The following is an 18337-nucleotide window of genomic DNA, read 5'->3' as shown; positions in this document are numbered from 1 at the left end:
CGCCAGCACACAGGTCAGTATGGCCACCTGGCCCCCGCCTGCCCAACAGGCCACAGCCGGCCTGGGCAGATGCCCCGCTGTCCATTCTGGGCCCTCCATGGCCTGTCTTGTCAGTGTTTGTAAAATCCCTATCCTGGAGGGTCTACTGAAAGTTCTGTTTGAATAACCTAAGATTTGGATTCACTTATTTTTATATGTTTAAAAAGTTGGCCTGTTGCATGTTTCATGGATCGGGTGTCCTCTGTAAATTCATGTTACATAGGAGGGGAAAGAGCTGGCCTGCAAAGAGGAGAACCCCAGGCTCCCTCTCGGCTGCGCAGACTTTGCCACAGACCTGGTGGGTGAGGCTGGAGATCCAGGTTACTCTCGGATGCACCCTCGCCCCTCAGTGTCTCCCAGCCACTTTCTTACTCACCTCTGCCTCTTCAGCGGGTGACTGGCTGGCTTACCCATAGGCCTCCCTTTCCGGCCACTTCTTGGCCCACCTAACCACTTGACCATCTAGTGGCAGTCCCTCTGCGAGTTGGGACCAGTAGTTTTAGGTAGTTTAGGTTCTCACTGTTTTCTGTTCTTGCTCATGAGAACAGGTAGCGATGTGAGTAGATAGCGACATGAAAGACATCCATGTTAAAGACATGCATTCTTTATGGCTCAACAAAATAAAATAGGTGCATCTGTCAGGAACTCTTAAGAATGAAAAGTTTTAAATATTCATTAAAATTAATTAACTACTCAGTCTTATAAGTAATTATGTTTATAATTGTAAATTATATGTGCCCGGGACAGTGCTGTTAATGGCATTGTCCTTCTAATTATTAACAGAACTGTTTTATTATCGAAAGTGACCTAGTTTAGATGATAAGTCATGTGGTAACACAATCTGTCACAAAATGTTGGGCTTTTCCTTGGGGACCGTGACAGTGGTTGTTTGGCGGTCACACTCAAAGTGGCATGAAATGAAGATACATGAAATACATTGTTTGTGGGACAATTCAAATCTTGAGATGTTATATTTAATGGTTAGCCATAGGTTGCTCTCATGCTCATTATAAAATTTGTAAGATTAATAAAAACAAATACCAGTCACTTCTTTCACATCTCCAAATGGGATGAGAGTTATTATCAAGTGAAGAGAAATTTCCGGTGTTTAACATGATGTTGGAAACGTACACTTTATTCTGTAAACGTGAAAGTCTATTTTAAATTTATAGTAGCAATCTGTGGCCGCAGGCCTTTAACCCAGGGGCTTAAGGATTCAGTGTAAGAGATTGCAGGAGAGACCTGGTGGATGGCGGTCCCCCTCGGCCGCTGTCTTGGACAAGTTGGAAGCATGTGTGTGGTACGGTGTGCTCACGTGGGGTGCTTTATTCTTACTGTTTTCCATTTATCGGTGCCCAAGATGTTCCTGCTGTGGTCACTGCTGCTCACTCGGTCACACCCAGCGGCCACCTGGGGACCAGCAGAGCCTCCCATGTGCCACTGTTGCCAGTGTGGCAGAGCTCTGTCTTCCCCCTGCAGGGAGGACAGTCGCACTGTGATCACAGGCACTTACAGGTGATCGATCATGAAGCCTGTGTCGAGCAGGCACAACTTTATATTTTATGTCAGGTCCAGAGGCTCCTTATTACTTTGCTATTAACTTTATACCATATAGGACAATGTCTCACAGACAGAGGCATCTGTCTTTGTGGCATTTATCTGCCTCTGTGGCACAAATCAAACATGATTCTTTAATACTGAAGTCTGTTCTTAAGACTGTTTGCTTCAACCAAGCAGCTTAGTACAACTCAGTCTAGATTCTTAGCTTTTGGGCTGGATTTGTAATATTTAAGCAACATACAAGTTTTTTTTTTTTTTCCCCAAGGCCAGAATTGTATGGTGCATTTGAAATCTATATTTCTCTGATGTATTCCTCTTTGACATGGTTTACCTTTTTACCAGAGTGCCCACGCAAATTACAATCAGCTTGGGAAGGGATAGGTATCAAAAGTGTTCCAAATGGCGTAAATAATTCCCTACTGCAATACAGACTGTCTAGGGGGCTGACACGAAACATCTTCCATTCCAAGATTTACTTTTATCACCTGTCAGAGACCCTTGATTCAAGGGCACAGGAGCAAATCCTCACGTGTAGTTGAAGAGTCTTGGCCAGCTTAATAACCACCAGCCTGCCCAAAGGAATGCGAAGTGTGAGTTTCCATGAGAAGTGTGCAGCCCTTTTGACAGATTGTTGACACACAAAGGGCACTGCTCTATATCCATAGCCGTTCTGCTGTTCCCCTTCTGACTTTCTTTGACTCTTCTATCAGAGCTACCTAAGATGCAGAACATCCCTTAATGGTTACTTGGGCCAAGACTATTGTTCGGAAAGGACAACACAATTTAATATGCACTGTTGTGTCACATAAGGGGAAACAGGAGGGAAGGAAATTCGCCTTTGTTCTGCTTTTTTGCGGAGAGTGTAGACAGGTAGCCCTACTGACTTACAGCACTGTTCAAGAGTAGCTAATGCCTTACTCATAGCTTTACTCATCTTACTGGCTTTAGAATGACAAAGGATTCAGAAGGACTGTTCCCAGTGCATTAAATCATTTTGATCACTCCTTAACAAGTGCACCTCTTCATACTGTACGTATCTGATTTCAAGCATTAAGAAATATTAGCAAACCGGAATTCTTATTTAAAATTTGTAGTTTTGTTTTTGTTTTTGTTTTGTTTTGTTTTGTTTTCAAATTTGAAAACCCAGAAAGTGAGTTTACTTCTTTGGCTATTATACTGAGGCTAACAAACAAAAAAATTACTTCCATATTTCTGAAGTATATTTTCCTGAAGAAATTCTCATTTGTGGATGAAAAAAATATACCAATTAACATACTTGAATGGTAGCATCGGGCATGTAACAAAATTAATGAGTTACAAATTAACTATTATGTACAAGTTTGATTAAACTGTAGTTTGTATAAATTGACATAGAGTTCTTCCATTTCCAAGAACCTAGACATGCTTGAGCCTTCCTTCCTTTAGTGATTACAGCAGATTTTATGTAGCATATTTTAGTAGCATTATATTTTTTCTCTGTCAGCCTGTAGAAAATTCAAAATTTCTTAGAGTTACACAATTTAATCTACAGTGTTGTCAAGTATGAAATGATAACTTATAGCTCATTGCAATATAATGTTAGCTTAATATGAACCTCAAATTATTAGAATTATAGGGAATATACATGACATTATTCTTTAAAAGTGTTGTTTGTAAGTTTCAATTGTGTCACATAAAATGTCATAAAAATTTTGATGAAATAAGCTACGTTAACCTTTTTTTTTAAGTGCTTATGATAAACCTCCAAATGAAGAAAATTAACTTTGAGAGCTTAGATGACCTTTCATTTATACTGCTAGCTCAGACAATGAGTCCATAATGTCACCCTTTGCCCCCTCAGATTCTTGCAAAATCCATGAAAAATGGACAAAGATGTCTACCCCAAGGCTAATAGTAGAAACAAGTTAGCAGTGAGTTATGGTGCTACACATTTTTAAACACTAGGTTGAACAGAATAAGGAGACATCAGAATATATTTGTCTATTTGATTAATGAAAAAAATCTTTATATTGTTTGACCTCTTAGATTCATTATGTTAAGAGTGGAAGATTTATACCACCTAACTTGACTTATTATTATATAGTTATAATAGTCATGACCATATTGTATTGGCATAAAGATACACAGAAATATCAGTGGAACTGAATAGATCTATGCCTACATTTGTCAGTTGTTTATGACCAAGGTACAATATTTAGAGAGAAATCTAACAAAGGATAAGCAAAACTCCTACATTAGAAACTGCAAAATACTGCCAAGAGAAATTCCCAGAGAAATTAAAGAACCTAAATAGGATGATATACCATGTTCATGGACCCAAAAGACTCAGATCCCATCAAGCTTCTCATTGTTGTTAAGAAACTGACAAGCTGATTTTAAAATTCATATGGAAATGCAACAATCTGAAATAGTCAACTTTGAGGATGATGAACAAACCTCACTTCATGACTTACTATAAGGTTACAGTAATCAGGTCATTCTGGTATTGGCATCAAGGAAGACAAAACTGTCAGTGCAATGAACAGAAATTACAGAGCAGACCTACATCTATATAGTCAATGGATTTTTGACAAAGAACAAAGGCAGTACAATGTAACTTTATAGTGCTGGGACAACAGGCTGTCTGTATGCAGTAAAAACGAACATTGCTCTGTATAACATACCATGTATAACATTAACTCAAAACCATTCTGATCTAAATGTAAAACTTAGAACTATATAAATTCTAAAAGGAGATTTAGGAGAAAAATCTTTGTGATCATAGATTATCAAAATTCTCAGATACTGCATCAAAAGTCTGATTTGTAATTTAAAAAAATCATAACCTGAAAAATTATTAACTGAAAAATTAAATATACATTACTTAACTACTCCTCTGTGAAAGACACTATGAAGAGAATGCAAAGACAAAGTCATTGGACTGGGGAAAAAATGTGTAAATCACAAATCTTATTAAGGATTTGTATTTGTAATATATAAAGAAGTCTCAAAACATAAACATAAGAAAACAACCAATTAAGGGGTTGAATGATTTGAACAGACACTTCACTAAAGAATGTAAGTGTGTGGCAAATAAACATATGAAATGATTCTCAACATCATTAGGAAAATACAAATTTAAAGCATTGATCATTGGTGATGATTTGGAGCAGTGAGAACTTTTCCTACACCACTGGTAGGAATGTAACATTGTCAAGCCACTTTGGAAAACAGTTTGGCAGTTTCTTACAAAGTTAATATGCACCTACCAAATGACCCAGCCAACCCACTCTTAGATATTTACCTAAGAGAAAAGGAGATACACATCCAAGCAAAGACTTGCACATGAAGATTTATAGCAGCTTTGTAACACCCCAAAATGCAAACAACTCAAAAATCCTTCAGTGGGTGAATGGATAAACTGTGGTACCTTCATATCATGGAATGCTACTCAGCAGTAAAAACAAGTATTTACATGTGGAGTAGCATGACTGAGTCACAAAATAATGCTGAGACGAAGTCAGACAAGAGAGTACACACTGTGTGTTTCCACGTATAAAAATCTCTAGAAAATGCTAACTACATTAGCATTTAATAATGACAGCAGATAAATGAGCATTTGTCTGAGGATGGGATGAGCCAGAGACAAAGGGGTATAAGGAACCTTTGGGATCAGTGGCTGTTTCATTGTCTTGATTGTGGTACTAGTTTCATTCTGCCTTGTATGGTCAGTCTACATATGTCTGGTCCATGAAACAATAATACATACGGTTTTTTCCCGATACCGTGCATCACTTGTGTTTCTGTTGTTCAGGGGAACTTGTCTTTGACATTGATGTGCAGTAAAAATACTCTGCATTGAATATAATGAGCAATTCAATTCTTACAATGAACGTGGAAGTTTTCAGTTATACTTCCATGCAGGTGTTTATATTTTTATTATATAGCGTATTTCTGACTCAAATTTGAAGATGTAGAGCCATTTTTTTCAGCCTTATGCAAGATTTAGGTCATATACTGTCTCTCAAGCAAAAGCAAAGCCCACCATTATCATGAAACTGGGTTTTTGTTTAAGTCAGTTAAGTATAGTTGAGTTGTCTATACCAACTTAAGTGACATGACCAGAAGTTTAGAAACTGAGAAAAAAGAGTTATTCAAACTGACCCTGGGTGACCACTTGATTGGGCTGTTATAGATGAGATTTTCTTAGGAACAAATGACTGAAAGGTATAAAAATGCCTCTCAATTCCCAAGATTTTACTGTTTTGTATGTGGTCTTCTTTTTGCAATAATAAATCAAATATTTCCTTATAGAATCTATTAAATAATACCTCTGTGTTAAATTCACTAAGTGAAACTACACAATTGTTTTGTATTTAAAAAGGTTTGCCTTTTTACTGGTTAGGAGAGCTTGATGGGGACCATTGGTGTCCACTATCATCTTTGTGAGAAGGCAGTGTGCATTTACCAGTGTTTAAGCACTCCTATCAAAAGGGTGACAAAAGCAGCTAGGCATTTGACACCCTGATAAGTACCTTACACTTGCTTTGTCTTCTCTAATCCTCATAATTGTCCTGCTTGTTTGGTGGTTTTTGTCCTTCTGATCTTCTGATCTTGTCCAGGGGGTGGACAGGTGGGGGGTGAAAAATGGTAAAACTTGGCTTGGGATTGAAGTCCATCTAGCTTCTTCTGACTGCCACCCTAGGCTGCAGGTAGTGGGTAGAACGCCCATCAGATGACATGTGTATGCATTCAGCTGTTACTGCAGTCACAGATAAGGCCATATAAGTAGACAGAAAGAAAGGAGGACAAGGTTCTAAACATTCTGATTGTCAGGACAGATATTGTTTTGTTGCTAGGTGAATCGATGTAGAGGAATCTTATACCAAGGTAGTTCATCTTTTGTTTTCTACATAAGTCAATATACTTATGAAATTATTTTTTAAAAAGTCAGAACTAAGTGGCAAGTAGAATTATTGAACACATGTAAAATTACTCTGTATGTAAAATTTATCAGAAAGAATGTTTGCTGAGAAGAGTATTATTGTATATTATAAATCACTTTCGGGAGGAGATAGTTGTAAAGTTTTCTGTAGTTCATTGCTGTCCAACAGAAATATCATGTGAGCCACACCTGTCATTTTAAGTTTCCTGGCAACCATATTAAAAAAAGGTAACAGGTGAATTGCTTTTTTAAACAGTTAATCAAATGTCTCTTCATGTCTCCTGCCCATTTTTTTACCTGGATTGTTTTTGGGGTGTGTGTTAAGTTTTACAAGTTCTGTATACATTTTGGATACTAACCCTCTACCAGATATGCCATTTGCAAATACCTTCTCCCTTCCCAAAGGTTGCCCTATAATTTCGTTGAGTGTTTCATCGCTCTACAGAAGCATTTTATTTTAATAAAGTCCCAATAATTTTGTTTTTCTTTCCTCCAGAGACTATTTAATAAGAAGTTGTTACTGTCAATGGTAAAGAGGTTATTGCCTGTGTTCTCCTCTAGGATTTTGATGCTTTCCTGTCTCACATTTAGGTCTTTGATCCATTTTGAATTTATTTTTTGTGTGTGTGGTGTAAGAAAGTGGTCCAGTTCCATTCTTTTGCATGGAGCTGTCCAGTTTTCCCAGCACCATTTGTTGAAGACACATTTTTCCATTAGAGATTCTTTCCTGCTTTGTCGAAGATTAGTGGACCATGTAGTCTTGGGTCAGTTTCTAGGTTTTCTGTTCTTTATTGATCTGTGTCTGTTTCTCTGCCAGTACTATACTGTCTTGATCACTGCAGCTCTGTAATATGACTCAGAGTCCAGAATTGTGATGCCTCCAGGTTTGCTTTTCTTTTTCAAGGTGGCTTTGGCTCTTTGGGGTCTTTTGTGGTTCCATACAAATTCAGAAGAAATGAATAAACATTTTTCCAGAGAAGATATCCAGATGGCTAACAGGCACATGAAAAGATGGTCAGCATCATTCATCATCAGGGAAATACAAATCGAAACTATAATGAGATACCACCTCACACCTGTCAGAATGGCTAAAATTAACAACACAGGAAACAACAGATGTTGGTGAAGATGTGGAGAAGGGGACCCCTCTTACACTGTTGGTGGGAATGCAAACTGTGGTGCGGCCACTGTGGAGAACAATATGGAGGTTACTAAAAAATGAAAAATAGAACTCCCCTGTGATCTAGCAATTACACTACTAGATATTTACCCAAAGGATACAAAAATGCTGATATGAAGGAACACATGCACCCTGATATTCATAGCTGCATTATCAACAGTAGCCAAATTATGAAAAGAGCCTAAAATGTCCATTGACAGATGAATAGATAAAGAAGATGTGGTCTATATATAGAATGGACTATTACTCAGACATTAAAAAATGAAATCTTGCCATTTGCAATGACATGGATGGCACTAGAATGTATTATGCTAAGTGAAATAAGTCAGAGAAAGACAAATACCATATGATTTCACTTATGGGTGGAATTTAAGAAGCAAAACAGATGAACATGGGGAAAACAAACCATAAAACAGATTCTTAACTCTAGAGAAAAAACAAGGTTCCTGGAGAGGAGGTGGGGGAAATCGGTGATGGGCGTTGAGAAGAGCACTTGTTGTGATGAGCACTGGGTGTTATATGTAAGTGATAAATCCCTAAATTCTACTTCTGAAGCTATATATTACACTATATGTTAACCAACTGGAATTGAAATAAAAACTTGAAACTCCAAAAAATAATGGTTAACCAAATACATCAAATTACTATCATTTCAACATTAAATCAATATAACTTTATTAGTGATATTTTTTTTTTTTGTTCTAGGATCTTGAAATTTAGAGTACATTTTACACTTCTAGCAAATCTCAATTCAGAGGCTAAATTATGTCAAATTTGTGATTTATATTTAGATCTGATCAAGTGTATCCTTCAAAAAGTAGATTCACACTCCTGAGCTACTCTATACAGACTTAAACATTTTTTCTCTAGGTAAATCCCATGACAGTTTTTTTTTTAAAAAGATTTGATTTATTTATTCATGAAAGACACACAGAGAGAAGCAGAGACACAGGCAGAGAGAGAAGCAGAGAGCCGGGAGCCGGATGTGGGACTTGATCCCAGGACTCCAGGATCACGCCCTGGGCCGAAGGCAGGCGTTAAACCACTGAGAAACCCAGGGATTCCCCCATGACAGTTTTTTAAATAGCTATATATCACGTGCTTACCAGCCAGTGTGACTACTACAATTAAAAATGAAGATTTGATGATTTCTTTGGATGCATATGTATGGAGGAGTGGTGGTTAATGCAAAGAAAGGTATCCGTCAAGGGACTAGCCATGAGTGGCATGTAAGCTCTTGAACCAACTGATGAGTAAAATGCATATGGAGATAGAGTGGTTATATCTACATGAGGGAATGCTATGAAATACTATTGTACATGTTTCTTCGAGGCATTTTTCTATGGTTACCTCTTACTCAACTTTAGTGAACTGTAATTTTTCCTTACCTCTAATAGTTTTTTAATTGGTATCAATTTATAGCTTTATTTTTTCATATTTAAGATTTTATGCTGTATATTCAAAGAATATCTCTGTTACATGCTTTTTCATGATTTTGTCCTCAGGGAGATTTTTATAATGGCTGTAGTGTAACATAGTTTGTTAAAGGACTCCAAATGCAGTACTAGACCAGGCTGTAATTTAGATTTCTGTTTGTGTAAGTTACATTTGAGTTACACAATGTCTACCTTGCTTCCATTCAAATATAGAAATAAAAATCAGTGGTATCTTCTAACTTTTTCACTCTGGGAATGAATATTCAAGTGTCCTAAATGTGAGTGGTCTACTGGACTATATTCTTAAATTTTTATGGAAATAAGTTTCTTTTTAATTGTCAGTAACAGGTTTAGCCCTTCATTTCTAATTTTTATAATTATTCATGTGCAGCATTGCTTTATATTTTGCAGGAGAAAAACCTTTCAAATGTGATGAGTGTAACTTTGCCTCCACAACCCAGTCTCATCTGACTCGGCACAAGCGAGTGCACACGGGAGAAAAGCCTTACAGGTGCCCATGGTGTGACTACAGGTAAGGGTTCATTAGTAGGCAGGTAGCATCACCGTGGGTCACCACGGTAGATTCACAGTGAAAGAATCGTTTTTTGATCAACAACCAATTAGCACAGTGTAAAGCAGGATTCCCTTACTAGGTTGATTGGGAGTTTATGTCACTATCATATTTTAGTGACTATTTTAAATTGTAAAGTTCTCCATTTTTTATAATCTTAACATTTAGGTTTTATAATCTTTGGTACACCTGAATTTCAAGTGATTTTATTTTATTTTATTTTATTTTATTTTATTTTATTTTATTTTTTGCCAAATTAAGCGACCTTTCCATTTAATCAGTTATTTCCATGTATGTGGCATCTCATCGACGATAAGACAATGCAAGAAATATATCCTGCCTTCAGGGATATTGTAGCATAATAGGTGACTTATAGTATCTCTAAATAATTATAATACAGATTTCAGTCAGGAAAGAAAAAGGCCAGGCCAGAGGCATCCATAGGAAGGAACAAGTCCAGCCACACAGACATCCTCCTAGAGGAGACAGCATGTCAACCAGGGCTTAAAAGATGAGTAAATTTCAAAGAAATATGGGTGCAGGAGGTAATGGTGTGCTGTAGCATTTTTGGGCTGACAGTGTCCTAGAGATCACAGGTGCTGAGGTCCTCGGTGGCTAAGTGATGTCTGCCACCCTGAAGAGTTACCTTGCAGCCGCAGCAAAGCATAGGTGCCAGAAGTTTGAGATGTAGTCAGGCAATGGTAAGTAATTCTGTTTTACTATATGATGATATATGTGTGGTGAGTGCAGAGTGAAAAATAAAATGAGAAATGGAGGTTGCAGCCAGATCACACTATACCTGAAGCCTGTGAGAGTGAGTTCAGAGCACATTAGGTAGTTTGTTGGACACCACAGTTTGCAGGCAGCCAGATGACATCTGTCTTAGGAGCTTCATCAGCTACTCTGTGCAGCCTGAATCGCTGTGTTGAGGGCCTTCTCCATCCTGGAGCTGAAGATCTCAGAGCCCCCATTACACATGATGACACAGAAACATTGAGAGTGGTTCTTTCAATGCAGCCTGCTTTTGTTAAATGGTAGGAGATATATCTATAGATATATAGATATATATACCTTAAGCCTGAAGCATTTGTTAAAAAAGACATTTCTGTATTCCTGTGGATGTAGCCTGTGCATTCAGTAAATATATTGCCATAATCTCTATTATTATCCTCATTATTGCATTAAGTTTTATGTTAAAGGTCATTTAGTAGTACAGAGATATTACAGATATATTTCATTCATTAATTATTCATTCATTCAACATTTTATGAGCTCTGTCTTTGCTTAGCAATAGATTGGTGTTTCTTGGAAATTTGGTAAAATGGCGATCCAATTAGAGGTAGACGTACACATTTTAAGGTGTTATTCTTTAAAAAATAAACATTTTTAATGTCCTTTTCCTTGTTAAAGTGGTCATACTGTATAGTTGCCTTCTCTGTAAAATGCAGAAAAGCAATTAGAAAAATTGTAAAAATTTCCTTTAATTATCTCTTTTAGCTCAGGATTATGTCCTTTCAGTATGTCTTGTATGCTTTAGATTTGAGTTGTGGTTCTGGAGGATTTTTTATTTCTTATAAATTTTAGTTTTCATACTTAACAAATTTGTAGCTACCTTTCTGTTTTCTTAATCTCATATAACTATGGTTTTCAAACTGTTATATTAAGTAGCAGAACTATTATTTCAAGCAAGATCATGTCCAGACCTCTTTATAAAATAGATAAAAGTGGTTTTTACCACTTATAAGTGGATTTCTTAGTTAATATCTATAATATTTACTTGTAATATTAAGAAATATCATATAATACTGTCCTGACAAGCAGAACATTTTCAGACAAGGGAGTTATTGATCAGAGCAGCTGTTGGGTTAGTGCCGGCATCCGGCCCATGTCCTCATTCTGGAGTAAGCAGGAGGGTGTAGTTGAGAGCTCAGGCTCTGGAGGAGCCAACCCAGTGTGCACTGAAATTCTTTTCTTTTTTTTTAATTTATTTAGAGGCAGAGAGAGAGAGACAGAGGCAGGCAGAGACACAAGCAGAGGGAGAAACAGGCTCCATGTAGGGAGCCCGATGTGGGACTCGATCCGGGTCTCCAGGATCACACCCCAGGCTGCAGGCGTCGCTAAACCGCTGCGCCACCCGGGCTGCCTGCACTGAAATTCTTAACCTCTCATAAAATATGAGTGATTAGAGTAGCAGCCTTACGGGAGCATCGCTCATGTTAGAGGAGGAGCATGCCCTGACCAAGATGCCAGAGCCCTGGGTTTCCTCTCATCTCAGATTGTCCCCTTGGATGGTTACAGGTGTTACTTCACTTTGTGATTTCAAGATCGTGTTCATTGAGGTGGTGCAAGAGCTTCAATGTCCTGAAGGTCTTCAGTGTGTTGAAATTTATTTATGATACATGCCCTTAAGGATGTTTTTCCCCTCGTTTTGAGGTTGTTAAAAATGTATTAAATCAACGATCATTTGTTAGATGGTCACTGACAATACTTTAGAGTTTCAGATGCCTCATTTGTAAGACTACTCGTCTACAATGTAATTCTGATACTTGTATGTCTTCAAGTTAGATTGTAAATAATAGTCATTTTATGAAGTTTTTAAACATTTGGGCCATTTTTAGGTATTTTCATTTGAAAAATGCTATTCTGAAATCTTTGTGCATATCCATGATTTTGTTTTAAAAAGTTCCTAGAAGTATGATTTATGGCTTTTATGTCTTTGTATGCATAAACATTTCAAAATATTTCAGATTTTCCTGGTATGAAATTGTATTACATTTGTGCTGAGGTTAAGGTTGTATTACCTGTCTCATATGATGCTATTTCCCTGACATAGCATCACTTCAATTGAGAAGTGCATCTGAGCTAGCTGGGTTCCATCCCTGTGATTCCTCTATCAGCCACTATGGGTAAAAGGAGATTGTGTTTTCTAGGAATATTGTCATTGTCCCATGAATTAATACTCAGGACACGTAAATCTAATGATGTCTATCAAATTTCCTTTTGAAATGTTTGAAATTCTTGATAAAAAGTTTGGTTTTATTTTCATTTAAAACTTTCTAAAAATTTGGTTATTACAGACGATCAATAGTTTGAATAGTTTGTTCCTATGACAGTTTTATCATTCTGTGAACCTATGGTTAGGTCTGCTTTCACTATTGAACATAAGACAAGTTAATGTTGCTTAGGAATACAAAACTTTGCAAATCTATGAATAGTGATGTAATGAACTATGAATGATATGTGGAGTTTATAACAGCTCTCTTTGTTTTCTTGTTGATGAGCAAAAAATTTAAAAATGAACAGAGAAGTTTACAATGTTTATCTTGGTTGCATAGTGTAATAAGAAGAAAATGCTTACCATATCTACCTTACAACAACAAGGAAAAAGCTTTTTCTCTGGATAAATAAATTTGAGTATGTACGATTTCCATAGAATAAAAATATCCATAAGATGGTCACATATTTCTGAAGAAGAGGTGATTGTATTTGCTTTATTAATATCTTTCTATAATATTTTATTTTATTTTTTTATTTATTTTTTTAAATTTTTTTAATTTATTTATTTATGATAGTCACAGAGAGAGAGAGAGAGAGAGAGGCAGAGACATAAGCAGAGGGAGAAGCAGGCTCCATGCACTGGGAGCCCGATGTGGGATTCGATCCCGGGTCTCCAGGATTGCGCCCTGGGCCAAAGGCAGGCGCCAAACTGCTGCGCCACCCAGGGATCCCTTTCTATAATATTTTATTGTTTAAAATATTTAAATAACTTTTTTCCTATTTAGATTTTTATTTGTTCTTAATATAGATATATAAAAATTACTCCTGTAGGGTATTCCTGTGTTTGTCATTATTAACACTTATTTGCAGGTAAGTTACCATCATTAGAACCTGAAGAACCTGAAGTATTACTTAAGTTACACTTGGAAATATATTTTTCATTTTATAAATTGAACATTAGTGAAGAGATACTTGTAGTTATAATTATTCATGAAAAATGTGAATATAGATTTGTTTACAAAAGAATTTTATAATTGGTCTTTTGAACCTGGGGCTATTTTTCAAGTTTGCATTATTAATTTAGGCAATGACATCTCATTCTATTCAGATGTAAACATGTACCCCTTTCCTAAGCTTTTGCTGTCTAAAATATCCAAAAGTCTAATCCATTACAAATCAGTATATTCCATCATTACTCCATAACTTTTTCACCATTAATTATTATTCATTATAATTTCAAAGCATAAATTTAGATTCATAGGACACTGTCTTGCCATATTATCTGTGTAACAAATTCTTTAGATTTGTTTCTACATTAAAATGGAAACAGTCCATATTTTTCTATAGTTTTATTCCTCTTTGTTATATATTGTCACTTCTGTGTTACAAAATAGAAAACCTTTAAAATGTTATAGTAAGTACCTTTTCTAAAAATGTAAATCCTTATTTCCCCATAAAATTTATTAATATCACACTGCATTCTGTTTCACTGGTGACACTGGCTCTCACAACAAAATAGATAGCTACAATCAGGCTTTCTTTTATATGAAACTCATCTTCTAATTGGCTTCCATTTTTTATTTAAGATTTATGTATATTAAACAGTAAATTAAACAATAAACCACTGATAAGTCATGAAAACTAAGCCAAAATACTACCTGCAGTATTCAAAATATTATGGTTAATCATTATGTTGCACCTTAAATGTCGTTTATCAAATTAAAGAAAACTAAAATTTCAAGTCAGACTCTGGCAATTTGATCATTTATGTACTGTTGTCCCTATTGTGGACCTCGGGATAATGTATATGTTCCCCAAGGTTGCTTTTGGTCAGAGTTTTCCTCAACTGTTCTTACTACTTCCAGTGTTACACACAGTCTTGGAGATTTTTTTTTTTTTACTATTCCACTTTTTATTTGCTATTTTTCTTATTTTTTAAATTAGTATTATAACGCCAGTAGAAATACGCTGTATCATATAGCTGTAGAATAAAATCTACAATTCCTATGTCTTATAAAAAATTCACTCCATTGTTTGCTAAACTTGTAGGAAATACACTTTGATATTTCTCCCCCTACTTGTTGGTTTACTTTAGCTCTTGGCCAAACATGTGAAGTTTTGATTTCCACGAGATCTTTTTTCCTGTCTGGATGAGGGGGAAGCTAAGAATACTTGATGTGACATTTAACCGAGGAAGTGGTATCTCAAGTAGAAATAGCTTTTTTTTTTTTTTGTATTGTTTTGGTTTTTTTTGGTGATACTGCTTAAATCTCTCTTACTACTCCTTTGAATGTTTTCTTTAGTATTTCTTATAAATTCGGTAAGTTTTCACACATGTGACTGGAGTAGGTAGCATTTGCCATTTGTCACAACCACTTGAAATATGTGTGAGCCTCTAATTGTGTTTATTTGTTTTAGAAAATAGTTGTCAAAAAAAATTTTGTCAAAAATACTTCTAATTGAATTCTGTCTTTATTTTACATGATACTGGAAGCAATTTTGCGGTAGTTTTAAGATGTGAGGACAAAAAAAATTGTACTTAAAATATTTATTTTCCCTTAAAGTTTGAATGAATTTTTCAAACATACATTTCTGTATAGAGTCTCAGTTATGAAAATTTGTTCCAGGTCTTAGATAATATTACACATTTGTATGTAATTTTGCTATATAAACATTTTATGTTTATTATGCATAATTAAATAATAAGACAAACTACCTTGGTTATTGTGGCATTAAGAATTCATTGTAGAGTGGGCCTCATTGTTCTTATCTTCAGTGTGCTCCAGCAGCATCCTGAGCTAAGAGATTGACTCCACAGGGGATCCTTCCCTCCTTTAGGATAATCTCTTCTGAGAGTTTTCATTTTCCTTCAGCTTCCTGTGCAGGCTCACAGGTTATACTGGGGGAAGCAGTGGCTGGAGCAAACTTGGATTTGCCCTGAATGATAATAAAAAGGAAAAAAAAAAAAAAAAAAACCACTCTAGGTGTTAGCCTATGTAGTGAAACATCATGTAGAGCCAGAGAGAAGTGAAATTATACATAGCATGTGAACAGCACACATTTATTTATCAGAAAAATCAGAGGTAGCATTTCTTTTGGGTGATTTTGAAGTTCTCAAAGAATAATGACACTACATAAAAGTAATCAAATGAAAATTTGTAGTATTAATATTAGGTAAAATTGATATTTAAAGCAATTTGATGCTACAAGCCTAGTTATATCAGAACAGACTTTAAATCAAAACTGATTTTGTCAGTGAAATAAGCTAGAAGAAAAAGGCTAATACTGCATGATATCACTTGTATGTAGAGTGTTAAGAAAAACAAACCCATAGAAACAGCAGAAAAGTGATTTTCAAGGACTAGGTTTGGTGGGGGCCCAGAAGTGAGGAGAGGCTGATAAAAGGGTACAGACATTCAGTTACAAGATGAATAAGATCTGAGGATCTAATGTAAAACATGGTGACCTGTTTCCAGTAAGACTGTTATGTAATTGACAGTTGCTAAGAGAATAGGATTTAAATGTTCTCACACACAAAAAAACAAAAAAACAAAACCAACATTAAAAAATATATTATTTGGGATCCCTGGGTGGCGCAGCGGTTTAGCGCCTGCCTTTGGCCCAGGGCGCGATCCTGGAGACCCCTCTGCCTCTCTCTCTCTCTGTGACTATGATAAATAAATAATAAAAATTAAAAAAATATATATATATTATTTTCATCATTTAAAGTATCAGTAAATACTATTTCATTATTTCATTTACCTCAAGCTTGTTGTCTCTTTAGATTCTACTCCTTCGTAACTGCTAATCCGCTTAATGGAATAGAACACGAATGGGCTAGGCTGAAAGGTTCGTCTGAAAGCCTAAAAATCCAGTTACTTTACAAACTTTTCATAGTATGATGACACCTGCGAGGCTTTCTTCCTACTGTGGTGAATTTGTCCTGGAAGGCGATGGTGCCCATGGCAGTTTGCCCTGTGGTGCTGGCTCCTGGTGAGCTGCCCCTTGCTGCTTGCTACCTGCCCACAGTTCAGCTAACCACAGGTAGATGTCAGTAGCGTGGCTGCTTTGTGAAGCTACATTTGGTCATTGGCGAGCATCAATGTTGCTTCAGAAGATGCTTCTAACATGTGTCAAGGTGATCCTTATGGAGTTGTAGATGTTTCTGGTAAGTTTAGGTGGGGTTTTTTGAGAGGTTGTCTAATAAAATGACCTAATTGTATCTTCTTTTCAGATTTTCCAAAATGAATTAAGAAAGTTGTACTGTATGTAAATGTATTCTTTATTTTGCCTAATGTTTTTTTTTTATCTGTTTCAGCAGAAACTAAATTCTTTCTGAACAACTATCTCATTTTCTCTATTAGTGATTTTTTTTTTTTAGTGATTTTTTTTTTTTTTGATCTCAGTGACTCTAGTGGTGGTTCTGATTTGGTTTAGTATATTTTATACTGTTTGTGTCTAATGTTATTTTTATACATTGCATGTTTTACTCAGACTCTTCTTCCCTGCCCTCTAGCCCCTAAGCATATAGGCTTTTTAAATTTTCATTTTGGCTGACAGGCTCTGTGCTGATACAGCACAAGTGTTTATGTCAGGTCTTTAGTTAAAGTGAGTAAATTTTTATCTAACAAAACTCATTTGAGTCAAAGAAAGTCTATGGACCTTTAAACAAATAGATTCCATAGCATTAAAAATTACAAATCTATTCAGATGTCTTTAAAAGGGAAAAAAAATCTGAGCTAATTCGTTCTGTTTATCATACAAGTAAGTTGTTTTTGTTTGTTGACGAGGCTAAAATAAGCATTGAGATCACAGATTAATTAGAAGAGCCATTTTGAACACAAAGTGACCACACATTCCCTCTGCTATCTCTTCAAGTAGAATCTAGACAAACATGTTTATCTAACCTGCTGTTGCTGAATCCCAAATCCAGTCATTATAAAAGGACCAAAGCTATCTTTGGGGATGGTCTTTCTACAAGGAATTACTATGGACAGTCCCCTGGGTGGTAGTTAGATATATCTGTATATATTGTGGCAGAAAGAAAGGCCTTAGAGATGAAAAAAATAGAAAATATTTTTTTGGGCAATAGTCTCTTGCATAATAAGCTATTCCTCAGACATTAGAGCTATTATCACACAACAAAACACTCTGCTGTGTAACTATCTATATCTCCTAGCGCCAGAACCTCACACAGAGTAGCTTATTAGGGAAGACTCTGTAATCGCCAAGAGGGACTGACAAGAATCAGTAGAATATCAGACACACCTTCCAGGGTGGGATTGAGTTTCACACGCTACAATGTGGGTGTCAGAGAAAATAACAAAGCGGAGGATAAAGTATATAAGAGCTTGACCAGTTGTCATTAGTTCATTGAGACTGTTGAGGTAGTTTCTATCATTTTGTTTTCAGATCCATTGTTTTCATGGATTCTGAAATATTGCTACTTTAGGGTCCGTAAAAAACTGCAGGAGAAAGAAACACTTGCAGCATTAACAAAATGGTGATGCAGTAGTTCCTATAAAGTGCAAGAAGGAACTGTGGCTTCTGTACCCGCCTGTCTTCTCGACATCATGCCCCTGATCGTTGGTGAAGCCAGACGCTACTTGCCATGGTAGCATGTGCCTGTA

The 18337-nt window shown here is 36.1% G+C and overlaps 1 protein-coding gene across 1 annotated transcript in view; it reads left to right on the top strand.

Moving 5' to 3' along the window:
- The window catches only part of ZNF407 (zinc finger protein 407), a 439772-nt gene that overhangs the window by 264348 nt on the left and 157087 nt on the right, over nt 1-18337 (top strand). The window contains 2 exon segments of the mRNA XM_049111754.1: nt 1-13; nt 9551-9671. The exon segment at nt 1-13 is cut by the window's left edge and continues 71 nt beyond it. Coding sequence (XP_048967711.1) covers nt 1-13; nt 9551-9671 — 134 coding nt within the window.

This window comes from Canis lupus, chromosome 1 (assembly GCF_003254725.2).
Source record: "Canis lupus dingo isolate Sandy chromosome 1, ASM325472v2, whole genome shotgun sequence".
Classification (NCBI taxonomy): Eukaryota; Metazoa; Chordata; class Mammalia; order Carnivora; family Canidae; genus Canis; species Canis lupus.
This window is presented reverse-complemented; position numbering and strand designations above follow the sequence as displayed.